The 27,064-nt window shown below is 41.7% G+C and overlaps 2 protein-coding genes across 8 annotated transcripts in view; one reads left to right on the top strand and one right to left on the bottom strand.

Annotated features, from left to right (window-relative positions):
• Positions 1-13,244, top strand: part of DHRS12 (dehydrogenase/reductase 12) — a 47,872-nt gene extending 34,628 nt beyond the window's left edge. The window contains exon 10 of the mRNA XM_063697624.1: positions 11,468-13,244. Coding sequence (XP_063553694.1) covers positions 11,468-11,559 — 92 coding nt within the window. The 3' untranslated portion in view covers positions 11,560-13,244. The remainder of the gene's footprint in view (positions 1-11,467) is intronic.
• The window catches only part of WDFY2 (WD repeat and FYVE domain containing 2), a 314,549-nt gene continuing 288,479 nt past the window's right edge, over positions 995-27,064 (bottom strand). For all 7 annotated transcript variants that reach the window (XM_063697620.1, XM_063697623.1, XM_063697622.1 and 4 more), the window contains 5 exons: positions 16,690-16,795; positions 12,641-12,742; positions 11,638-11,768; positions 9,785-9,893; positions 995-8,342 (listed from right to left, as the gene is read on the bottom strand). In XM_063697620.1, the coding sequence (XP_063553690.1) occupies positions 8,313-8,342; positions 9,785-9,893; positions 11,638-11,768; positions 12,641-12,742; positions 16,690-16,795 (478 nt within the window). In that variant the 3' untranslated portion in view covers positions 995-8,312. The remainder of the gene's footprint in view (positions 8,343-9,784; positions 9,894-11,637; positions 11,769-12,640; positions 12,743-16,689; positions 16,796-27,064) is intronic.

Here is a 27,064-nt window from a genome sequence, read left to right as displayed (position 1 = left end):
CCCCCACCCCCGGAGAGGGCTGGACACTGCCTTTATTGTGCATGGTCCCAGAAGCACAACATAACCAAGGGACGATGCATATTTACACAAACAATATAATGAGGCCTAGTTTACATTTGCTTAAGATTAGGAGTGGCTTCAGTAATGCATCTGGCATTCTAGTACTACACTTTGATAAAACCTCTAATTTACACCATTTTACCTCTTAGTGACTCCAGGAAAAGTTGTAATAAAACCAATGAGGAGATTTAGAATACATCTACATACATTCTTGGTGTCCATGGTGGAATAAACGTAACTCATCCCCCATAGCAGAGGAAAACCCAGACGGCTGCAGCTTCTCAGTGGTCCTGGAGACACTCTGATCCAGGGCTCATCATCAGCCAAGGACCACAAGGAAGGGATTTTTCTGGGTGTGCCAGCCTGAAACATCAGCGTCTTTCTGACAAAAGGAGGCACTATCAAGCAAGCACCAGCTCCATTTAACTGCATGCCTCCTTTTCTGCAGGAGGATGATGGGCCTCAGCAATGCTGGGTGTGGGCGACGCTGTGCTGGCAGCACCAGGACGGGGCAATCCAGCCACCCCCTCAACGGTGATTCCACAGCATGCAGGTCACTTGGTGCCTTTGCACCTATTTTTCTTCTCCATAAAATGAACCTCACAAGTTTTAAATGAGGCTTTCCCTGGCAGTGTTTGCCCCGAAGTCATTTCTCCTCACTGGAAGTTTACTAAGCACAGGAAAAAGCTAACTTACATGATGAAGGAAAAGGGCTCCAGGGCTTGAGCCCGTGTGCTGTGCTTAGACTGTGGTGAACAGGGCTCATCTTCACCTCCAAACAGCAGCTCTCCCTGGCATCTAGACAGCAGGTGGAGTGGTCTGGAACCTCCTCCCCCTCCCACCAACTGGACAGAACCCACAGGGCTAAACAGCAGAGCAAGGTTGTCGGTGTGTGTGTGGCCACATGTAAGCGTGATGGGACCATAGCTGCAGAAAGGTTTTCACAGAGATTTATTTTAAACCGTGGAGGCAACTCCGCATTGAGAGTTGTACATTGGTAATGGCTACACGTATATTTTGGTTAGAGGAAAGCACAGTGGGAAAGTGAGCGGAGTAAAAACATTCACAATATTCAGCAGCATTTGAATGGGGGCCTGGATACAGATGTTTCAACATCCTAGGAAATTCTTGCTCATTACCACCTAATCACATTCAGGAAGTCAATGTCAGGACTGGCAGGGAGTGTGGCAAATGCCGGAGGGGTCCAGCTAGACCACACGGGAGAAATCTGTTCCAACGTCAGGCTTATTACATTCTCAGCCTGACCCCCTGAAGAATCTCCTCACTTCAAAAAAAGAAAGAAAAAGATATCCATATGGTAATATGCCCACTGCAGCCAGGTCCAGACTTGGGCTGCAGTCCGGCGGATGTAGAGAATGGAAGATCCGTGTCCCTGGTTAGAAGTAGAGAGTGGTAGGCAGGCACTAATGTGGGGCCAGCACCTTCCCTGTTGTCCAGTTAGTAACGGTTTTTGTACATTTCATATAAAGATTTCCTTTTGCAAAATGACAGTACCTTGAAAAACAAAGTCATTTAAAAAGCAAGGCAAATGGTATAAGACACAAATCCATAAGAGTACAATGGTTACAAGTGACACTAGTGTTTTGGTCCATACTTCATACTGGCATATACTACTGACGTAAGGCTGCCATCCACTAAAATGATAAAAAGTGTATATGTGAAACATTTTTTCAAATCATTTTCCCTTTTTTTGTGAGTGACAGCTCACCTTCTCATGCATCCCCGAGAACCAAGGGAAAAAAGAATCATAAGTAACAAGGTCAGATTCTCAATCTAACTTTTCAGCCAACCTGCAATTCTTGACACTTCCAAGAAAGTCAGATACTCTTCTTGACTTGTAAAGGTAAACATTTTGAGGTATCTATTTTTAATGAGATGGTACCATGATTAATTATTTCCACCCTTACCATCTTTAAAAAGAATTTTTTTTCCCTACAAACTCATGAAAAGAAACTTCACCATCTTTTCCCAAAACCAAACCTAGCAGGCTCTAGATGGAAAAAGTCCAGAAAGCAACTCACTTGATATGATGGAAGACAACAAAGGCATGTGGTGATAGCCTCTCCGTTATCCAAGGGAAGCCAGCAATATGCGGGCAGGTCACTGGTGATGGGCTAGGCATGTCCAATAATAAATGAGACTCAGGGAATCAGAGAATCACAGGATTGGAAGGGACTTTAAGAATGATGATCAAATTCATCCCTCAAGCCTTTAATCTCCCTTTCAACATCTCTGGCAAAGGCTCTACACTGTGTGTTAAAAAAATTCCCTGGTATGGGACATGCAAGAAGGAAGACATCCCATTCCAATTTAGGACCAATCTAATTTTTAGACACTGCTTTCATGTGTTAAACCTAAGTAGGCTTCTTGGTGGAAAGGAGATAATGCTTAAGGGCAAAAATACAAACCACAACCCTGGAGGGTTGACGTGGTTCTTGGTTAAGAAACTGAGCTGAAGTTTAAACAGGAATGCAGATGTTTCTGGACTCAGTTTTGGACATAGATCTTTGGGTCCTACAAGGAAAAGGCAAATGATGTGATAGCAAAGACAGGCGCTGCCATGCCCCTGCACAGTGTTCCTGCCTCCACAGGGCCAGGTCTCCCAGACAGACCTGTACCTGAATTGACGAAACTCTCTGCCTTCCCGTTGCAAGTGCCCCTGTAAGGAGGACCTCCCACATTGTACTGGAATCATCTGTGACTTGCAAGAGCAGGAAGTGGAGGGCAGCAGCTGCCTGTGTCTGCACCCAAACACTCGGCACCGCCTGTCCGTGCAATGCCACACTTGACTAGAACAATCCCCTCCTGCCACAGGGCCAGGGCTTTCCTTTTCCACAGTGGAGCAGCTGAGCCCAACACACCTTTGGCGTTAGTCTGTGAGTCCTTCCTGGTTGCGCGCCGTGCACTAATAGTCTCCACCTCCTCCTCTCAGACTCCAGTGAGAGGCTGTGCACCCAAAGATCCAGAATTAGTTACCCTGAGTCACCTTCAGTTAACAGTTCTAGGGATTTCCAAAGAAAAAGAAACTGATACTATTATAATATAAACTAATAATAGCATTGGCTGCAGGAGGAGCCTCTGGGGAAACCCCTCGCAGTGAGCTGTGTGCTGCTTTCCTCTGAGGCCAGGGAACAGCAGCATCTGATAGTGACGAGCTCAGTTCCGGGATGGCAGCTGAGCCACTTGGCTGTTCTCCGGCAGCTCCAGCCCACTTGTGATCCCTGGACACACCACACTGACTCCAGCTCTCAGGCCTTTGTTTATGCTGTTTCTGAAGCCTGGAAAGTCATTTCCATTTTTCCCCCTTATGACTCACTCCTCATCCTTTAACACTGAGCTCAAAGTCCCTTTCCTCTGTGAAGCCCCTCCTGCCACACCTGCTGGGTTAGTGGCACCCTGGCATGCCTCTATCATAACCACATTGCACTGAAAAGACCCATTTACTCACTGTGTGACCTGTGCCCAGCCTGAGAATGGGCCTCAGACACCTTGCACTGCCAGTGCCTAAAGCCTGGTGGCTGGTGAGCGCTCAACACGGTTGACATGAACGTTCAAATCTCAGGGATCATCTAGATAACTCAGTGTTCAACATGAACTTAATTTCTGTGTTTTCCAATCAAGTTAATAAATATCTGTCTTCGTACCAGGAAAAATTCAATATTATTTTAAAGGAGAAAAAATAAGAATGTATTGGTAAAATGCTTTCTCTCACTTCGAAATATCTTAGTGAACAAGAACACTGACATAGAATTAAAATTCTATGAACAGCCATAACCAAAGGAATCTCATTTAGTGAATATTTATGTCCAGTAACTGCAACCCACACTTAGAGCTATCCTTTTGCTTAAAAACAAAAATTTGGGCCTTAAGAAGTGATTAATATTAGGCAAAAATAAATTATACTTTTATTTATTTATTCAGGGCCTTGCTCTGCCGCTCAGGCTAGACTGCAGTAGTGCAATCATAGCTCACTGCATCCTTGAATTCCTGGGCTCGAGTGATCCTCCCGCCTCAGCTTCCTGAGTAGCTGGGAATACAGGTGTGTGCCACCACACCCAACTAAGTTTTGAATTTTTGGTAGTGACAGGATCTTGCTGTGTTGCCCAGGCTGGTCTTGAACTCCTGGGCTCAGCAATCCTCCCACCTTGTCCTCCCAAAGTGTTCAGATTATAGGTGTGAGCCATGGCACCTGGCCTATACTTTTATAAAATGAATCTCAGAAAATGAAAATGTGATATTCCATAAGGGCAGTGCTGTAAGCCTGGGAATCGCAGCCAAATGGGGCAGGGTGAATTTTAAGTGCCACTGGATTTCCATTTCAGTTTTGCCTCTGGGGTGGTCTGAGGGGAATGTATAGGAAGGAATTTATGTGGATGAAGGCAATAATTACCTCCCCCACCACAGGGCCGGAGCCAAAAAAAGTGTCATATATGCTTTCGATAAGAGGAACAAAGCTGGTTCCAGAGAGCGCCGGGTCTCAAGGTGCTGAAAGTCTCTCCTCCCACTCATGCCATTACTAAGTAATGTTCAAAAACAGCTATTCCTTGAACATTCTTTTAGATTCTCTTGTTTACATCTCAGCCATATCTAACTGCCCCGTATAACTAATGTGTTTTCTGCTTGAAACACTCTAGATCTCTGAAGATCCCTTCCAGTTTTGTGACTTTATGATTTCTGGAATAATTAAAACCAAATGAGAAACACGTTATGGTGGATTGACCCCATACAAAATGACATAAGATTCCAAATGCTTAATCTCAAACCATTTTGCTATTGTGAAGATACACTCAGGCAGTAATGTCAAGTAATGTCATTCGTTTGGAGGAACCAAGAGCATGTGGTTGGTTTTGCCCCATCAGGTAGAGAACAACTCTGCGTATGATATGTGTAGATCTACCACTTTCTCAGCACAGGCATGTTAGGCATTATTTGTAAGAGCTGCTATATGTTTAAGTAATAGAGCAAAAATATATGTAAAGTGCAGATCCAACAGGGTAAAACAAGAATTATGAGAGTTCACCTAGATAGAACAAGAGCCAAGTGCTGGCGCCAGCTTTTACTCCTAAGGAATGGAGCCTCCATTTCCATAAAATGCTTGGAAGACACCCAACACCAGCACATATTTCTCTACAAATTACAAAAATGGGGGAGACACTTAATGCAAAACTCAAGAATTCACAGTATTACAAACACACAGTTGGTTTGCTAAACGCATTTCACCAAATTCAAGCACCCACACAGATGAGAGAAAAGGAAAGAGCAATGGATACCTTGACATATCTGTGGTTTTCTGATGATGATTCTCAACACCAGTGGGCTGTGAAGTGGCTTCAGCCTCTGAGTGGCTCTGTGGGCTGGGAGGGAGAAGGTAGAGTGGCGTGCAAGGTCACAGGCCAGAGCGACTGTAGAGGACATATGTGATCTGACAGGGACACTCTGCTTCCCGAATGAGGTCTGAACGCATCTAGACCCATCTCAGAACCCATACAGGCTTGCTGGGCGCCTGGGCCTTTGCTGCCCTAATACTGTGTTCCTCTCTCTGCCGGCAGGCCAAGCTCAAAGTTTAGGAAGGGAAAATGGAGTGATTCAGCTCTATTACTCATTTCCAACACACAGTCCTATATTACATACAACTTAGTAAGTGGCTGCAGCTTCTAGTAATAAACTACAAAATAGATATTTGAATATTTTAAATTTAATTCCCTTGTTAAAGTTCTCTCAAAGAGCAATCATGCAGAAAAGACTCAAAGTAGTTACAACAGTTTTGACTGACGCAAGCAAGGGTAGTCTGGACCAGGGCAGCGAGGCGACAAGTGCTAACAGCCTGTGCGGGACATGCGTGTGTGCCTCTTCAGAGCTCCGGTCACATGGGCTGAGCTGGTCTGATGGCTCAAGTGACAGCTTCCATGTACCGTGGCTGCATGGGGCACATGCACTGGTCCTGCTTCCCAATGCTGGGGCAGCAGAATCACCTCTAGCAAGGCCCCATCCCAGGGAAACACACGTAGGGGCAGTGCCCGAGGACAGCTTGTAGTACTTCCCCCTAGTTAGAGAAGTAATGAATGATTGTGAGGGCAAAAAACGGCTTTCCAGGAAAAGAGGGAAAATAATAGGGAGGATTTTAATTTCACTCCCATGTGTATTACTGCCAAAAAAACCTGTAAAATCAGAAGAGAGCAAGACACTGTGGGGTGGGGCTTGGGTCGGGAAGGACAAGCAATTGGCCTGTGATCCTCAAGAGACTGGTGAGCTCCCTGATGCTCCCGACATGTGAGGTTGAATGAGCTGTGCGTGTAAAGTGCTTAGGAGGGGCAGGCACCTGGCGCAGGCTTGCCATTAATTTTTATTGTATTTTTACAGGTGAAAATAAGATTTTTAAAAGGGACTTCAATATCCTGAGCTGAATCACTACACACAAGAATATTTCATTTTCTCAAGCTTGATTGGATTCCCTTAGAAATAAGAGTTCTTCAGGTTCACTTTCTAAAGTCCTCTTTTCCATTCCCACAGAAACATAGCCTGCGCTGTAGGTACCATTCTGTCTCGGACCAACCACATACCGTTTTAGTAAGAAAGTGTGCAAAGTGTTCTGATGAAACACATTAGGATAAAATGTTTAAATATCTAGTTTTTAAAGGGATAGAATACAGAGGGCGAGGAATACAGCAGGATTACAATCTTGCCGTAATGAACATGTTCAAGTTCAGAGATGATGTCACACAGAAAAACACAACTTAAAGACACTTATTTTCAGAGCATGTATGGTGGGGGTCCCCAACCCTGGGCTGCAGATGGGTACTGGTCCATAGCCTGTGAGGAATGGGGGCACCCATCAGAGGTGAGCAGTGGGCAAGCAAGTGTTACTGCCTGGGCTCCGCCTCCCATCAGATCAGCTGTGGCGTCAGATTCTCACAGGAGCAGAAACTCTATTGTGAACTGTGCATGCCAGGGATTTAGGTTGCGTGCTCCTTATGAGAAGCTAATGCCTGCTGATCCGAGGTGGAACAGTTTCATTTTGAAACCGGTCCCTGCTGCCAACAAGGTTGAGGGCCGCTGATGTAGGATTTTGTGTGTGTGTCATTTGTTTTCATTGTTACGAGTGAGGGAGAGCTGCGTCAAAAAAGCTAAAACATAAGAGGCTCAGGAGGCTCCAACTGAATTCTAAATGATCCAGGCACTGATCGTTGAAGCTCTGAGTTAAAATAACTGGCCGGGCGCGGTGGCTCACGCCTGTAATCCCAGCACTTTGGGAGGCCGAGGTGGGCGGATCACGAGGTCAGGAGATCGAGACCACGGTGAAACCCCATCTCTACTAAAAATACAAAAAATTAGCCGGGCGCAGTGGCGGGCGCCTGTAGTCCCAGCTACTCGGGAGGCTGAGGCACGAGAATGGCGTGAACCCGGGAGGCGGAGCTTGCAGTGAGCCGAGATTGCACCACTGCACTCCAGCCTGGGCAACAGAGCGAGACTCCGTCTCAAAAAAAAAATAACCTACTTCTGTGATAACCATGGTTGGGAGCAGCTTTCTCACAGCATTTTTTTTTTTTAATGTGGGAAAGACAGAGGCAACTGAGGCAGAAACACAGTCTTTTCTACTTCATAAGAACATGAATGAGGCAGACATTACAAACAAATCGCTCTTCAGGCGATTCCAGCAGCTGGCTGGTGAATCCACATGATGAGTTTCCAAATCTCTCCACTGAGGAGGACATGAAAGCAGAAACACTGGGAATAAATAACATAAATACATCCCCTCTAGGAAAGGCAGAGAAGGTGCAGGTAGGTGCAGAGGGAAAAGAAGAAAAAGCCGCTGGCCACGTGACACATGTTGAAGTAAACACAGAAAGTATAATGACCAAAATACTCTGAGTAGATACTTCCCTTATTTCTCTGACAAAGCAACAAGTAAAATGGGGTGTTGAAAAGTATAAAAATTAAACACCCCACACAGATTTTTCGGTACACTCAAAACAATGCAGCACAGCCAGACTGTATAAACCATTTGTTAAAAAAATAGCTTCTTTTATATTGTATGAACAAGTTGGAAGAGTCCCCTTATGAGTGCTCACTCGCCAGGTCCCCACTGTGCACATGGGTAATCTGCAAATTCATTCAGGGTCTTTAGTTTCTTTCTTACTTCTCACATGTCTGCTTTACCACTCTGGTAATGATTTGGGTTAAAACAACCGTTTCTTTAGTAAATACTATCTTTCTGATTCCTGGGAGAGTCATCAAGACACGACTGGGGTCATATCCCACAACTGCAAAAAGAAAAAGAAGATACAGAATGAACTAAAATTAAATTGTGTTGAGGATAACAGTCCTTAGAACTGAATTCTTCAAGGACATTTTTTTCATTTAACAAACCACCACATACTATACTAACATGATTTCCAAATCTGTAAAATATTTTTTTCATCAAAAAAGTTCAAATAAAGCTCAAAAACAAGACAATGACAGCTTGAAATTTTGATGCAGCTAATGAAGAATCACGGCAGATTCAATCTATTAATGGCTGAGAGGACTGGGAAGACAAGCTACACTGCAGATCCTCCTGTGAGTCACTAAAAGGGAAATGCTGCAGAGCACTGTGTTTACATCTGAGGCAGCATTCGATGAGCCAACATGAAAGCGACAATATAGATTTGTTCCACCCTCCAAATAGATTGAATCCATTAAATAACTCAATCCATTAACTGGACGCCAAGCACGTGCTGTGTCCTTTCCATTTAAACTTCCAAACCATTTTACAAGATACCTCGTTTTCAAAAATAAAGGACCTGAGGCTGCCAGAGTTTATCCTATTTTAATTAATTAATTATTTTGAGACAGCGTCTTGCTCTGTCACCCAGGCTGGAGTGCAGTGGCACAATCATGGCTCACTGCAGCCTCGACTTACTGGGCTCAAGTAATTCTTGCACGTCAGCCTCCCAAGTAGCTGGACTACAGGCAGGAACCACCACGTCTGGCTAATTTTTAATTTTTTTGTTAAGACGGGGTCACACTATGGTGGCCAGGCTGGTCTTGAACTCCTGGGGTCAAGTGATCCTCCGTCTCACCTCCCAAAGGGCTGGGATTATAGGTGTGAGTCAACACACCCAGCCCCAGAGTTTATTTTAAACTTCCTCTCAAAGTCACGGAGATCTGGTAGCTTCCAAAGTGGGTTATTTTAGCTATCTCATCCTGCTGTGACCTCCAAGAATGGGTCAGGGAGGTAGAGCTCAGTGTGCTATAAATTCTCATATGTATTACTGTTTTGACTGCTACACATGTGACCTATTACAGTCTTTTTAGTCTGTCCCAAGTAGACTATCTATTCCTTGCAGGCTGGAGCTCTGTCTTATTTCTTTGTGTAGAGCCAGTGCCTGGGATGAGGCTGTGCATGTATCAGGTTTGTAATAGGTTCTCAAAAACACTCACCTTCAATGGTAACCTTTTTTTTTTTTTTTTTTAGAGATGAGGTCTTGCTTTGTTGCTCAGGCTAGAGTGCAGTGATGTGATCAAAGCTCACTGTAGCCTTCAACTCCTGGACTCAAGCAATCCTCCCTCCTAAATCTCCTGAGTAGCTGGGACTACAGACACATGCCACCATGGCCGGCTACCCAAGGATAACCTTTAGAACAGTGCCTCCCATGTTCTTGGTGCTCCTGTATATTTATATGAGGCCAAAGATGGAAAGCTTCTTAATAAGACGGCATCTTACCTTAATAACCTTGTCAGTTCCAGAAGTCAGTAACCATCCTCTGGTTGCATCGAAATGCACATGCACAATGTTATGTTTACTGTCATGGAAGGTGGCTGTGGGTGCACGTCTAGAAGGAGCAAAGAAAGCTTCTGAGAGGAAAAGGTGGTGACATATGAATGAGAGAGATCTAGGATGACATTAGGCTCTAAATTTTGGCCTCGTGGCTAAAACTGCTTCACTGATAGGAATGCTCCTCAGATCTGCCTTTATTCCCTGGTGACCAGTTATGATAGAAAAAAAAATACAAGAAATCTTATAGTCTTTAAAATGGGAAAGAGATGAAAATTTCTAAAAGTCCTTCTGGAGAATGTTGCTCCAATGGTGTCTGTGATAATCTCCACCCGAGCTTTTAAAACCACAGGGCTTTTGCTAAGTTTGAGCTCAGAAGGACTTGCCAGTAAAATAGTCTAATTAAAAAAAAAAAAGGACCAAGATAGTACTAAGTGTCCCATGATATTACTAAGTGTCATTCTAATAGGAAAACTATCCCCCTCCATTCATTTTTCCTTTTTCACTGGTATGACTGCAGACTTGGTTTTTCTATAGTATTCTAAAGCTGTAACAAGCAAAACAAAATAAAAAACAAACATCATTATTGTTTGGATTTTTAACATATACTTTTTTTTTTTTTTAAGTAAGAAGACTTTGTCAGCTGCCTAGGTGCTCTAGAGGCAATGCAAGTGCTTTCACAGAGAAGAGGCAGAAGAAACAGAGGTGGGAAAAGGTGCAGGGTGCAGTCTAGGAGACTGCTCTTATCATGCTTCAAGGGGCCCACTCCACTGCAGTGGGCTCTCTCAGGACAATTTTTTTCTTTTTCCTTTTTTCTATAGCTAAATCTGCAGGATAGATCTTCAGTATCTTAAAATGGTTACTTTAAATTTTTGGAAGATTTAGGCTTAACTGTAAGTCCCTTAAACTCTTAAAGTTTATGCCTTTAGCTACAAAATGAAGAATTAAAGTAGGCTATCTCTAAGGTCTCTTGCACTCTCTAATTCAATGAGAAAACCCTCATTAATTTCATCACGTATGATGAGTAGAAAATAATCAATGAACATAAATGCATACTTATGCAAGGGCATCTTATTTTATATTTGATATGGATAAATAAGACTACTTATGATTTTACTGTAATACAAGGTGCTGGAAGGATTGAGAAGACAAGCTACCCTGCAGATCCTCCTGTAAGTCACTAAAATTAGGGAAATGCTGCAGAGCACTGTGTTTACATCTGGGGGCAGCTTTCAATGAGCCAACACTAAAGAGATAACATAGATTTGCCCCCACACCTCCACAGCACACCAAGGGGTAAGTAACCTATGTCCTGGGTTACTGGGCAGGTCTGACAAGCAGCCAGCTGAGTAACTGGGCAACTGGGAATATTTGCCTCTTGGGTAAAGCGACTTAGCTCTTCCCGGAAAATGAAACCTTCTGGACCCATGGACTCACTCAACTCCTGTAAAGATACCAGCTTGGGACAGAAAGTGAATCCTGAGCCCTTATACTCCTGAGTAATTCTCAAGTAAATGAGCAGACAGAAGGGTTTGTTCTGAGAGCAGCTATTTTAAAGGCACATAACCTAGAAATTAGAAAGAACACAGAGATGAATTCTTTGAGTGTATTTTCTCTTCTCTCATCTCACAGGATACCACAAATCTCTTGGTGGCAAAGGAGAGCTTTTACTGCTTGCCGTGGACTATATTCTAAACCAGCAGAAACTAGAGCAACCTGAGTGATGGTTGCGGCGCTGAGTGCAAGGCTCAGATTAGATTCTCGCCTTAACCTGAAGCGGTCTGCAGGCTGCAGGAACTTACTCTTCATCTGTGATGGCCTCGTGGCAGCTGTCACAGACCCTCACTTCAAACTCGAAGCCCATCAGGGGGATGGAGGAGCGCTTGGAGCTGCACTTGCCACAGACAGCCTTCCCACACTTGCGGCAGTGGTGCTGGAGGAGGGAGATAAAATAGATACTCATCACGGCTCCCTCAGCTCCTGAGGCCCCTGCATCTCACCCCTCCTGGCAGAGAGGTGTAATCAGCTGCATCCAGGTGAGGATGCTGAACAAGAGAGCCCCAGAACTAAAGGGAACACATTGGATGTGTTCTTCTCTGGGGCTCTGTTTATTCAACAAGGACTGTTGGGTAACATACCTGACAGGGACACCACCCCACTCTCCTGCTTTCCCTATTCTTGGTCCTTTCCAATGATCATACTAGGAACTACAGAGGAACCACCCAGGGGCCAGGTGATCTTAAAGCTGGGTGTCTGAGAAACTGCCGTCTCAGGAGATTATGCTGCTGGATGAAGGAGAACATGCAGGAAACCTGATTCAATCTGCTGACTTTGGCCATGGTAAGCCTAGGTGACCTAACATTTGATTTCCTTGGGGAAGACCAAACAGAACCATGGAATCAGAGTGAAAATGCTGTATTATAAGTAGATCTAAATAACTAAAATTAATCAGAAGGAGGGAAAGTAAAATAAGGAGAGAGAAACAACACTTATATAATTTCATGGTCTGGTTTCCATACGAACTAAGCATGACACCTCTAATTGTAAGGTGCACTGCAATAGAGGCCAATAGAATTCTAAAATCACATCCCTAACTGCTTACTGGGAACCAACCACTACAGAAACTGAATCCAGTAGGAATGAGCTATGGTAGACAGAGTAAATTACTGTGCAATCACGAGGTGACTCCAGGATGATAATTTACCCTCACCACAACTCCCACCCAGGGGTGTTATTTCTTCTAAGATCACATGGTTGAGCTATTTCCACATAATTACATTTTGATGAAGCATCCATATCACTCACCTGTCTTAGACCAATTTTCTTACTGTCCCACATTTGCTTGAAGTTCCAGAAGAAAGGCTGATCACACTTTTGGCAGGAATCACTGTCCAACCATTCAGGGGTCTTGTCAAATAAAGCACAGAACAGGTCACTGTGGCCAGCAGTCAGGACAATGGAAACCACTGACCCTGATGAAACTTACGGAGCTATCAGGATGTGTTTAAAAGAAACAGAGGTGTGATTTCTCAGTCAATCATTCAAAAAATATTTACTGAATGCCTATTCTGTGGCAGGCCCTGGGGATGGGATGCAGTGGTGAATAAGAATCTCCACCATCATGAAAATATGATTAATAATTATTTACATAAGCATAAGTGTGTGAAGGCCCAAGAGGGAGAAACACAGAGTGCTTTGGCAGAGAGATCACAGGAGCCTCTGACCCAGGCTGAGGTTCTCAGACAAATAAGACAACTGAGACCTGGGGATGGCTGGAGCACAGATGGGGAAATGAGAGATGAGGCTGGAGGGGGCAGTATTAATGTTTGTTTGTGAAACAATTTCTCAAATACCAGCTTATTACCATTAAAATTATGTAGTAAAAACAAATAAATATTTAAAGATATGGAACATGTTCAATATATAATAAACTAACACAAAACCCCCAGGTTATTAAATAGTATCACAGCACAGAGTTAAGAGAGACTAGGAGAAGATATTTATAAAGTTTGTAACAAACAACTCCTGCAAATTACTGTATACAAAGAACCCCTGGAAAATCAATACGGAAATAACAAGAAGCAGTTGAGAAAATGGCAGAAGATACAAAAGATATGAGCATGCAATTCACAGTCAGGGAAGTCTGAATGGCTAACATATATGAAGAGAGGCTCAAATTTACTGTTAAGCAGAGAATGCAAATAAAAATGAGATACTATTTTACCTCTGTCTCCAAAAGGGCAAAACCAGAAAGGGAGGGAACAATCACTATTGGTGAGGATGTGGGATGTCAGAAAACTCCCTGTTCTCCATGGGAAGTATAAATGAGTACAGCTGTTTGGTTATTTAGCAAAATGAAGAATATACCTTCAATTGATCCCACTCTTGGGTTTATGGCCCTGAGTCTCACACAGGGCAGGTCTGTGAGGGGACACATATAAGGTCATCTGGGCACTGTGTGGTACCAGGGAGTTTGTGCCAGTCTACACGCCCTTTGCTTGGGAAACAGAGAAGTAAAATGTGAATGGTACACACGATGGGGTCCTATGCAGAAGCACCACAAGAAACAGCAGGATGGGAGAGCTCAAAAGGGTTCAGTGGCAAAAGTTGGAAATAGAACCAGACTAACAGTACATCAATTACGTAAACTTTTTTTTTTTCTTTTTTGAGACAGCCTTGCTGTGTTGCCCAGGCTGGAGTGCAGTGGTGCGATCTTGGCTCACTGCAACCTCCGCCTCCTAGGTTCATGCAATTCTCCTTCCTCAGCCTCCTGAGAAGCTGAGATTACAGGCGTCTGCAACCATGCCTGGCTAATTTTTTTTTTTTTGTATTGTTAGTAGAGACAGGGTTTCGCCATGTTGGCCAGGCTGGTCTCAAACTCTTGACCTTAAGTGATCCACCTGCCTTGGCCTCCCAACAGCTGGCATTACAGGCGTGAGCCACCGTGCCCGGCTGAGTTCTGTAAACTTTAAAACACACACACACAGACACGCACACACACACAGACACACACACACACACCTTTTATAAGGAAGCATGTGTGTTCAGGACACACATCAAACGCATCACAGTGGGTATCTGTGAGGAGGCATTTGGGAGCTAAGGACCAATAAAGGGGAAAAAATAAATCAGCATGTTTGTGATTCTATTTTTTGTTCAAAAAAAAGTCTTACACATGTGTTATGTGTAGAGAAAAATGTTAGGAAGGATGTGTGCCAACATGTTCAGAGTGACATTTCTGGATGGTGGTAGTATGAGTAATTGACATCTTTTCTATTTACTAATGAGCATTTTGTAACTTTTCTACCAAGAATGTTATATACAATATATACTTTTAAAAAATGCTAAAAGTTAACAAAACAAAAATGGATTTCATTAACTGTATAAAACACCTGTTCAACCTATGCAATGTCACTCGATCTACATCCAGCCACTCAAGGTCTTCCATTGTCTGTCCTTATCTTTCAGCTAGCTGCCATCCTCTCATCTCTGACTGCTTCTCTAAACCGCTCATGAGCATTAATGCACTGCATCAACCTATCGTGTTCACCTTGTCCTTACTCTTGCTGTTTCGTGGCCTGCAAAGCCCATGTGCTCCTGCTCAGAGCACATCCAGACTCTGTTGATCCTTCAGCACAATGTTCCTCCCTCAATCCTTCACTGGGAACATTAGCCAATGATGACCCCATCCCTTGTAAAATACCCAGCACTGATGCTCTAGCATATATCAACTATAATTTCATCATTTACACCATTTAATAGAATTCTGAAGTTTCCTCCTACAAGCCTTTTCTTCCAGAAAGTCTGTCAGTACTTCAGGTTAGAGATGACTTCAATATATGTCGCAGACCTCCCAAGGTGAGCATCACACAGCACTTATCATAACCACGAAGCAGCTCTACAGAGGCTAAGATGAAAACAAAAATCTCAGGAAATTTATGTTTATAAAAATGATACTTGCAAAAAAATGAATGGAACCATCTCCATTGCTTATTTAGAGTGTTGACTCACTGAATAAGATTTTAAATTAGTCAATAGTATTGGATGCCTCTATATCTGCATATCAATAGGCTCATAAACAAGGTTGCTCAAAGAACTGCCCATCAACCACCTGGTTTCATCTCTGGACACCACACTGTTATCTTCCTTTGGCCTCTGTCCATAACGGGTCCAGGCTACGTGCACCAAAGGAAAAGAATCGGGTCCTTCTCCCCTCCCCTGGTTTGGTTAGGAGGGCCCAGAAAGAAGTCAGGACAGACCAGGTGTGACTGTCCCTAACCCAAAGCAGGCTACCATGCAGAACCCAACCCAGGACATAATCACCAGCCATGCGGGAACATGGTTAGCATGACCGGCACTCATCACAACGATCCCAGCCTTTGTATTAATGGTGCCAAATATAGTTTTCAAAAGCAATGTTCTACCATTCCCCACCTTCTAACAGTAATGATCATTTTGATTAGTTACTAATAGAAGTCCCATGGACTTAAGATCTGAGCAAATAAAGCTTTAATCTTCTTAAGCATATAATTACTGGCATTTGAAAAGGCATGACATTGTGGGTAATAGCAACTATTCTCTTGAAATGAGACTGGGGTGAGGGCACAGAAAGAAGGTGGGAGACCCCTTTTGTCTTTTTAAAGTGTTGCTTTTCTATGTAATTTTTGTATCCTGCAAGAAATTAATTATAAGAATGTGCATTGTCAAAAGGAAAGTCTACCCAGAATAATTCTAACGTAATTGGAAAATGGTTAACTTCAAAGTACTTGTCAAAAGAGATATGCAGGAAACATATTCGTTGTTAAGATGCTCAAAGATTAAAATGAAAGCTCATAAAAAAGAATGTTCTGATAACATGTAAATACGTGCTAGAAAACTAAGGATATATTGATATATGGGGAACTATTTAGAACATGACTTATAAAGTACACAATAATTATTTCTAGTATTTCTATTAATACCAAACTAAGGATTCTTGCTTCATCTTAGCCACTATTTTCTTCTATGACATAAATCACGTGAGTCCTCCGTTTTTGTAGTGCATTTTATACCAAAGGACTAATCATCAGGAAATAGATGGTTCCTTTTCCTCACCTGTACTTTTGCTGTGAATAGTGTAACAGATTTAAACAGCTTAGTCTCAGTCAAAATTCTTATGAACTCTCCATCACAGTAATGTTACATGCCAACTTGTGAGGGAAAAAAAAACCAACCCAAACAACTCCTTTTATGCTACAATTCTTTAATGTTACATGCCTTATTTCATGGTTTAATCATAAAAGAAAGAAGAAATAAGCAGGAAGGGAGGCAGGGCCAGAACCACAGGGCCCACCCCACCCTGCTGTGCCACCTACCTCCTGCCTCTCCACGTCCATGTTCCAGACGACAATCCCACCATCACCGCCACAGGAGATCAGTTGTCGCGTGTGCTGTGCATAGGAGAGGGCCTGGACTTTGTCGCTGTGAAAGAAACCAAGGGTTATTGACAGTTTAGGAGAACAAATGCAAGGCCTCGCAGCAGAAACCTTGGCAAAGTCAGCCAATGTGCTCACTCACTCTGAGCCCCAAGTGTAGATCTTAGAAACCTGATGGAATTTTCAGCATGTTAAAGGTCAGAAGAGTATCCAGGATTTAAAATAAGTCTGAATGCTCCTGGCATGTTCAGGCCCCAGGAAGAGGTAATCTGTCAGTTACAACTTTTTTCCCTTTTTAAGGAAAAAAGCTGATTGTTGAATGGGCTGTAACTTCTTACTGGTTCCCTCCTTCCTTAAGTGATCAAAATGTGTAGCGTATGTTCATTTCACATTTGTTCAAGAGTCATGATTTTCCCTTTTAAAAAATTATCCTTGAAGAGTTTTGGAGGTCATCCATTGAGATACCCACTGGATTTACCTGACACAGCCAGGTAAACTGTGTTGCCTGAGGTGTGCACCTCACAAGTGGCTTGGGACCAGGCATGCCTTTACTTGGCTCCCAGAGTGAATCCATAGCAGTAACAGACTTGAATTTCACAGGCTCTCCATTTCTCTAGTTTTTACTCTCTCTCTCCTGATTCTGTTTTATTTTTCTTTCTAGTTTGTGCATGGCTGACAAGTTATTCCCTCTTGGCGGCAAAAATGATGGAGAATTTAGTTTTATGGTCTGAGTGATTGCTAGCAATGGATTACAGAGATCTATTCTCTATTAGGTGAGAGAGTAGGATACATAGTTTCTTGGTCTTTTTTTTTTTTGTATGTTCGTCTATTTTGAGCTCAAATCAATGAAGAATTTTGTTTCTACTGGGAAGGAGAACAGCTCTTTGATATCTGGACTGGTGATTTTTTTGTGTTTCTATTTATTCTTGATCTGTGGCTGAAGCTGAAAAACTAAAGCTATTAAGCTCTGTGTGTCTATGTGTTTATAATCCAGAAAAGCCTTCACCTCTTGCTGTGTGTGGAATGCCTTCCTATTTCCAGAGGGTGTCAATAAATTGGATTACGATACCTTTTAAATTAAAAGAACTTGTTCTGATTGATAAACAAGTGCTTTTATAAATTGAATCCTCCTAAAATCACAGAACATCAAACCTCTAATATTTTGAACCTGCTAGACTTAAACATAAAAATTCTTTTAATAGAAACTGCTAGCCAATTCAGTAATATTTTAAGAATCCAAGTTGATAAAATTAAGTTTCATTTGGCAAATGAGACTAGTAACATAGGTAATTTAAAATGTTACATCTTTCTCTGATTTATTAGTGTTGAACAGAATACAAGTGTGCATTTTATTTTTATTTCTCCTAAATTTATTCAGGATAGCTGGTCAAGTGAACTCATACATAATGTTTAAGATTATTAAAAATAGAAATTTGTGTTCAGCTGAATTGAATAACTATTCTGACAAACTTTTTATATGAATAGCAATTATGTTTTGTAGCGTATCAACTTAAAGATAATTTCCAAGGTCTTTAGGTAACAAAATGGACTAATGTTAACCTGAGCTAATCAATAATCATTGGATACCTAGATAATTTCTAAGTAAGTTAGAATACTGTGACTTTGATTATAAAGTATAATACTTATATATGTTTGCTTCTTATTTTTCTATGCTATAGTGAGGCTATACCTTTGAGTTGTGTCAATACAGGAGTTCATTTTTTGCCACTTTAAGGGAATGTAAAAGTGCCTTATGTCACTATGGAAATTTCAGTAATGTGTGTTCATGAGTTTTGCTAGTCTGCTAAAATGATTATATGGGACGATTTCCAATTGTCCATATCCTCCCTCCTCCTAATTTTCTCTATGAAATATAAATTAGTTTCTCTGGTTAATTATTATAATTTAAATGGGTGGTTGAGATTATGCCAGGAGCATTAATGAAAAAGAAATACAGTGGTTTTTGTTTTTCAAATTAAAACAGGGTAGCTTTGTATCAAAGCAGTGGTTCTTGAACTTTTTGGTCTCACATTCCCTTTATACTCTTACAACTTATTTGACAACACCAAAGAGCTTTGGTTTAGTAAGTGATAATGATCGATATTTACTTAATTTGGAATTAAAACTGAGAAATTTTTAAAATATTATTTCATTTGAAAATAGCAATGATGAATCCATTTCATTTTAACATAAGTCACATATTCTGTAAAAAAAGATATTTTCCAAAACAAAAAATTTTGATGAGAAAAATGACATTGTTTAATATTTTTGCAAGCCTTTCTAATGTCTGGCTTAATAGGAGAGCTGGATAATCATCTTTCTGCATTTATCATAATCATAATATCACTTATCATGTAAGCTTCTGGAAAACTCCATTGTATACTTTCGAGAGAATGAAGATGAAAAGGGCAATACTAAAGTGTCTATTTGTTCTGGAATATGAAAGAGAAAAATGAAGGACAAAACTTGGAAAGTCAGTTTTACTTGCTTTGGCTTATAATACTTTAGTCTGAAAAAAAGGTATAAGATGCATTACAATTTTGGCTAAGTTCCCTCAGTTTTGATGGCTTGCTTCCTTACTTTACTGATTAATGCCTACAATGTGAAAGGATGTTCTTTACCTTCTGTGGAATCTGCCTAGCTAGCAGACATTCTGTGTCTCACCAGAATTATTTTCAGTGCTTTATGTTGACTTGATTAATGCTCTTAAGAAAAAAAAAAAAGAGAGAGAGAACAAGGAGTACTCACGTGTGAAAAGAATTTTAAATTATTTAAAATTGTGTTATCATCTATGTTTATTTTTAAATGTTTTACTGCTTTGATTATATAACCAGACATTGCTTCTTAAACACCTGTGCTCCTGTCCTACCCTACTTAAAATTCCCTTGACAACTCTTGTTAGAAATAAAGCTCGAAGTCACAAATGAAATGAACACTCCAATAGTTGATTTCTCAGCAAGGCAAAGTTTACTTCTGCAGAAGGGTGCTGCTCATTAGTCTGATCACAAGAGCACATCGAACAAAGGAAAGCAGCGGCTTTATCACTAACGCGTTGGCTCCTACTGCTGTGTCCAGTCCCCACTGGCTAGAGTTGGACAGCACAATCTAAGCTGAAACGGTTGGCTAGCTTGAGAAGTGCAGAGATGTGGTTACACCGGTGGGAAAACAGTTTTGGCAGTCGGGGGAGGGGGCGTTGTGATGGGAGGGGTGATTTACAGAGTGAGTAGCAGATGTGGAATGTGGGCTCTATAGATAAAGACTGAGAGGAAGGTTGTTTCCCAGGGCAAGGGAACACAGAGAGTAAGGGAGTCTGGCCTTGAAAGGAGGGAACAAAGGACAAGGGAACCCTTTGAAGAAGAAGGTCTTACTGTATACAACTCTGGTTTTGCCTTTCCAAACTGAACCTCTGTTTTGAAAAAATAAAATTTTTAGGATGTGTTTTATGCCTAAGATTTCCCAGAGAGGTCCTAGAAAATCATAAAGACTTGTTCCCTCATCTTACAAAAAGAGAAATGTGGTGAGGCGCAGTGGCTCATGCCTGTAATTCCAGCACTTTGGGAGGCTGAGGCAGAAGGACTGCTTGAGCCAAGAAGTTTGAGACCAGCCTGGGCAGCATGGTGAGACCCTGTCTCTACAAAAATTAAAAACTCAGTCAGATGTGGTGGTACATGCCTGTAGTCCCAGCTACTAGGGAGGCTGAGATCAGAGGATCACTTGAGCCTGAAAGGCTGAGGCTGCAGTGAGCTGTGATCATACCACTGCACTCTAGCCTGGGTGACAGAGCAAGACCTTGCCTGAAAAAGGAAAAAAATTTTTAAAAAGAAATACTATAAATAATTGCATCTGTTTCATGTGTTACTATGTTAAGAGTAAATGGGAATAATTGTCAGATCAGAAGAGATCCTTAGCCTGCTCTAGGTTAAGTCAGTAGGTAAAACATTTTATTAGTATTTCAGAAATTACATGTTTTATTGGAAGACTGTGGAGATTTCCTGATGTCGTTATTGTCTATAGTATGTTTTTACCCTTGGGGAAATACTGATCACAATTCTTAGGAAAGAGTTAAATAGCATATCCCAATGGGGAATTTTACTTTCCCTCATTCTGATATCATTGGTCACAATTACAAATTAACCCTTATGTTACAAAATCTCTATAATCTGTAGATAATTTCTGTATTATTCTGATCCTTGCCTGAAGGCTCTGCTATAGCGTTTGTGACTTCAATAAAGGACAGCCTCAGAGTTTCATGGAAAAGAACTATTTGTACTAAGTATTTTAAAATATTGATATTTCAAAGAACAGACTCTTTGGCACAGACCGCTGAGCTGACATTGCTTAGATAATTTTTAAGCTGTGCCAGCGGATTGAGTCAGGATTTCCTTGGATTTCTGGACCCTTTTTAGTCTGGATGCAGATGGCTTCTTGAATGTGAACTGCTAAACCAAGAACCATCAGAACAAGAATTAATTACAGTTCATTCACAGAACTGAATGAACAGAAGAGGGAAATTTTATTGTGGTTATTTGTCTGGAATACTGTTGATGTTGTTTTAATGTTCTATTTTCTGGATATATGAGGATGCCTTTTCTCTATTTTAAAGCTATCTCTAACCCACAATTTCGTAAACTCTGTTATTATAAGTTAAATCAAAACATTTAAGAAATGATACCCAATTCTCACTGATTGCCCAGAATTTAAGAAAACTATTACAGAGATTCCTTAATTTTCATGGAAACATAGTTATTTGCATCGATTCAGTGAGAATCTATCCGCAAGATATAACTGGGCAAATCAACTGTATAACCTGGAGTGTCATGTGTGAGAATGATGCTCATTGAATCAGATATGACTAGCCACTTTAAGAACTCATACAGCCAACTTACAAAGCTTTCCCAGGAAAACTGGCCTGGTACCTGATTTACAGGGTCCTGGCCTTACAGCTGGTAAGGAAGGTACCAGGCCAAGAACCTAGCAAATGGTGGAAACTTTGAGGAATTCAACTGTTGTTGCAAATACTGTAGGTGAAATATAGTAGAGTTTCTTGGGCTTGGTTTTCTAGCCTTGGTATGGCAAATTTTAGAGGCTTTGAAAAGTCCAGTTCAGCAGTGGCTCACGCCTGTAATCTCAGCACTTTGGGAGTTCAAGACCAGCCTGGCTAATGTGGAGAAACCCTGTCTCTACTAAAAATACAAAAATTAGCTGGGCATGGTGGTGCATGCCTGTAATCCCAGCTACTCGGGAGGCTGAGGCAGGAGAATAGCTTGAACCTGGAGGTGGAGATTGCAGTGAGCCAAGATCACACCATTGCACTCCAGCCTGGGGGACAGAGCGAGACTCTGTCTCAAAAAAAAAAAAAAAAAAAAAAAAGAGAAAGAAAAAGAAAAGTCCAGTGCAAGATTCTTTATAAAAACTTCCAGGTAGAAGTGAATTTTGTGGGCTTAACACAAAATTGTTGAATACTGTGTGGCTCTGGATATGCAAAACAAATCCGAGTGGCCTATATGGTTAATTAACACTCTTTACTGTACCAATATAAATAATCAGGACTAACCTCATGAGACCAGCCTGTTTTTTTTTTTTTTTTTATGAAGGATAATCACTGAGATTATTATGATCACAGGGGAGGAGGGGGGAAGCACAGTCAGGTAAACTGAGAAAGATTTGAAATGGGCAAAAAGTGATCACTGGGTATCTTTTCAGCGGAACTTCAGGTGTTGTCTAGCACACTTTTCTGGGCTATCTCATTCTACAGGGGACTACAACTTTTAGTATTTTTACTAATCTATTTACAACTCTTAAAGAATACTGATATTACTGCAAACAAATCTTGTCCAGTTAAGACACACCTAATCCCACACTCCACCCTGCCCATGGGAGAAGCCAGCTGTGCGTCTGCTAACAAATTCATTTTCACATTCTCCATTGCCTACGTATGTGTCTACTCTTTGGATTTTCCTTTGGACTGCAGTAACCACTTACTTTGCCAGTTAATTAATTATTAATTAATGCCTAATATAAAATCTTTGACATGTATTCATTTTTTTAAAAGCCAATTGGGTTTTCCCTATCTCTCCTGGTTGTTATTTCACACTTTTTAAAGTATAGAGTGCCACCACTGTGACACTCAAGGGCAAGAAAAATCAATCTAGTTGCACAGACTCGTAACTCTATGATTTGAACTACATTTCATTTGTTGAGCCATCTTGATACACATCAATGATCTTGTAAAACCAAAATAAGCTACATAAGGAACTGCTTTGCCACTCATAGCTGGCAGCAACATTCAGCAACAAATACATAATTTATGGGACTCCAGTGCTGTTAATATTCCAACATAGAAGAGTGAAACACAGTGATGAATGCTGGATTCCAAGTTTGATAATAAAGCTGCTCTGGGACTTCTTGATTTAGGGATTCAAAATATAACCACCTTTCAGTTAAGAGCTAGGTGAGGGAACATCCCAGGTTTACACGTTAGGGGTTACGAAGAATGAACAGATACCTTCTAACATTCATGTTTCAGCTGACATCACTGTAGCATTTATACTAGAAAGCATTTCAAACTGGTCATTATTTCATGGATGAGTGTTACCATGTACTGCACTGCAAATGCTCTTACAAGTGCACAAAGCCCCCACTTTTCACAACCACCAGGATCTGCCATCTATAAATACTACAGTTAGTGGGATGGCCTCATTTCCTTTCTCACCAGTCCTAGCAGCAACATATGTCTGTCAGGTCCAAACATATAATTGGAGGGACTAGTGCAAAATGAAAATACAGAGTCCCTTTAAAAAACCTGATTAACAATTACAAGATGGTGGCAGCAGCTCATTAAACCAAGTGTGAGGCCCTTCTAAGAATGGGGCCTTGTGTGACTGCACATGTCACATGCCCATGAAGCCAGTCCTGTGTCTGATGATTAAGGGAGAGGGTAGAGAAGACCTTATCCTTTTTAGAGAAACAGATCTCAGACACAAGCTAACATCTGCCCAACGGTCAACTTAAGCCTTTCTTCATCCCTCAAGAGTAAGGGCAATTCAAATGTATAGCATTGTTCGTTTCTTTGATGAAAAGTTTAGGTTATTTAGTGGGCATCTAATTAATTATGCTTCTACTACCAGAGATCTCACTCTCCTATACGCATAAATCTTCCAAGCTCCAAGGACCAGAGAAGGCTGTGAGCAATCCACACAAGTGAGGTCTCCCAGACAATAATATGTAGGGTCATCCCAAGCCAAAGCACCCTAAAAGGGATCTGCTTCCTCAGGGATCCTTGGCCCACTGCCAGGCTAAACCTGAACTCAGGGACCCCCGTCTGGGGGCACTGGTTTGAGGACCAGCAATGTTCTGCTGTTTGGTGGCAGGGTGGAGGTTCAGATTAGGCTCTCGCCCTCTGTCCACTTGTATTTCCTAAACCCACTGTATTTTAGTTCATGCCATTCTCTGTTCTGGGTAACCTCCGAATCCTGAGAACTATGAGAATCTCTTCATCTAACATCCAAACCAAGAGTGACCCCCGCACTGAGGCCTCCCACTTTCCAGTAAAACTGGCGAACGGTGCCACTTTTGCCTATTTTCATACTTCTAGCACGTCTCCACAAAGGCAGGGCTATTTCCTAACTCACTTTTGTGTCCTGAGTACCTAACACAAAGTCTGGTATGTAGCTGGAGTTCAGTAAACATGTGTTGACTGAGTTATGAATATATGTTAATATTTCCATAGGAAATTCTACAGAGAGAAGCAGTAGTCAGATCCGAAGGCAGGATTTTTGACTTGGAATTTTTTATTAACAAGAGTAATCTTAACAACCGCCATTTAACAGGCCTATACTCCTGGGCTGATTATTTTATATGCATTACATCATTTATATTTTTTTGACAACCTTGTGAGGGTTTTTCCTTCCAATTTTGTCCTTATTTTAGAGATAAGAAAACTGAAGATCAGAAAGGTGCAGTGCCTCGCCTGAGGCTGCAGGCCATTGGCAGAAGGGCCAGCTCAAATATAGTTTGACCTGACTCAGAGGCCTGCACACTAATGACCACATTTTCCAGCCCTTCTGTCTTTGAGAAGATTCTACCTTCTATGAAAACTCTCATAGCTGATATTTTGATCTATTATGTGTTTAGCTAAATAGTTAGAAATAAAAAAGACACATCTCGTCCCCTCTATCCTAACAGTTCCCTAGCACCACAGTGGGAAATGCTCTTAAATCTCACAGATTTGAGCAGAAAGCTGTCATTTGTACTGATCCTTGTCCACCTGTCCTCTAACCCAGAAGCTGAATGCAAGAATTCTACTCCTTTTATAACTTTCAATGCAATTTACTTGATACAAGGGGAAAAGCACAAATTCTCTCAATGTATATTTATTTACAAGTGGCCTATTTCTTTACCAAAAGGCTTTGAGGTCTTACAACAAAATTCTCATATGTGGTAAGAGTAGTAAGAGAGAAATCAAGAGCTTGGATTTTGGAAGGAGAAAGCAAATACACAGACTGGAAGTGCCAAGGGCCATGGCTGTGACCTAGCCTCACATAAGCTGCTGAATCCAGTCTTGGTGGAGGGTTCCAACATGAGGAATAGCAAAGATCTTTACTGGTGCTTTAAGTCAGGTTATATTAAATTACCATCAAGTCTTAGAAGGATAGGAAAACACTATTAGAAAGAAAAACTACGGGCATGAAGTTGGTCAAGAAATGACAGTATTATGTAAGAATTTAAAAGGGTTCTAAAAAGACCAAGTACCGTTATTAGCTATGACAAGGTAGGCATGGGACAATAAGTGTCCAGGTTTATGTTTCGGTAATAACCATCCAACTAGTAACTGATGCTTGCAAACATAACTGGTCCCGGAATCTGGAACCTTTTTTTTTTTGCCCTTCCTCCCACAGAGCTAGCACAGCACACAATCACGATCCACTTGCTACAGGGAATAAATACACCAGAATGCTTCCAATGCAGATAATATTGTATAAAAGAATACTTTCTTAGCTTTTTTCCCCTTGGACTTGGAAACAGTTTCACTGTCATCAATCACTTTCTTTGGTGCTAAAGCTTTCTCTGCTTTATGGGATTTTTACACACCAAATCAAGCTAGTTATAAAAATGTCACATTTTCTGTTGCTGAAGGATGGTAAGAAGCTGTGGAACTCAGAACAGAAGACATGTGCAGCTGTCCCTCAACAGAATGGCTGGACATTTCCATACCAAGGAAAGGCAGTCTCCCTATCCTGGGGAGGCCAGTCTGCTCTCCCCGGTTTCCAGGCTCACCAATTATGCCCCAAATTTGGAACTGTGGCCACCATCAGTCACTTTAACCAGGAACTGTAGGAAAGCAAAGGGCAGCCTTGAGGCCTAAGCATCAGCACACATCACCAGGCATGTCGGGGACCATGTGTTAGTCAATAAACGCTCACTTTAGTATCCCCAGTGCCTTACTGAGGGCTGGGTATACGAAAGGTGCTAAGCAGCTCCCTGCTGGACTCAATTAAGGTTCAGAGACCTAAGCTACCAGCTGGGGTCTTAATACTGAATATTAATATTGAATACCTCAATATTCTCTTCTAAAAATGATATCTGAGCTCTCTCTTTTATAGTGTTATTGCAAGATTGAATGGAGTCTGTGTGTTTTGAAAGCTCTTTCACAAAATATTAGGTGTACTCAAATACGAGAATCACTGAATGCCAGCAGCTGACTTTCAGGGTAAAGGAATGGCAGCTGCAAAAGTTGTTCCCTGCCTGCCTGAAAGTGGTCTCCTTTTCTGCCAGATGATCCCGAAACCTTCTTTCCATGCCATCTCCCTACTTCTGGCAGCTCCAGGGACTTCTCTATCCACACCCTGGCATTCAGACCCACTCTAACAGAGTGACACTGACTGAGGCTGAGGAAGTTTAAATTAAATTTTGGAGGAGCTGGCTCTGTGATACCAGAGCAACCCCTCCCCAGGGTTAAAACCTGATGACAAGGAGTCCCTCATAGAGCTCACTTTATGTATTACTAAGCTTGAATTAAATAAAGCACCAGGCAAAGGCCTTCTGCCCTTCATCCTGTGTAAAGCCACTTCTGCCTGGTGGCTCCTGATCTCAGCAGCCTGCCTGCTTACCTGTGCAAGTTCTAAGGGCATGATTCTATCAGCATGGACTCCAAGCAGGGTCTATTCCATTTTCTAAAAAGACAAGTCTGTACTTAGAAACTGGAAGACCTATTTGTTAAAGTTTTATTTTTCTAGGACTGAGAGACTTATCTAAACTTTATAGCTTTTCCTTTCGTAACAAACTGTAGGCGTAAGTTTCCCAGAACCACATTTTC

The sequence above is a fragment of the Gorilla gorilla genome, chromosome 14 (assembly GCF_029281585.2).
Source record: "Gorilla gorilla gorilla isolate KB3781 chromosome 14, NHGRI_mGorGor1-v2.1_pri, whole genome shotgun sequence".
Lineage (NCBI taxonomy): Eukaryota > Metazoa > Chordata > Mammalia > Primates > Hominidae > Gorilla > Gorilla gorilla.
Note: the sequence above shows the minus strand (reverse complement) of the source record. Positions and strands in the feature narration are given on the sequence as shown.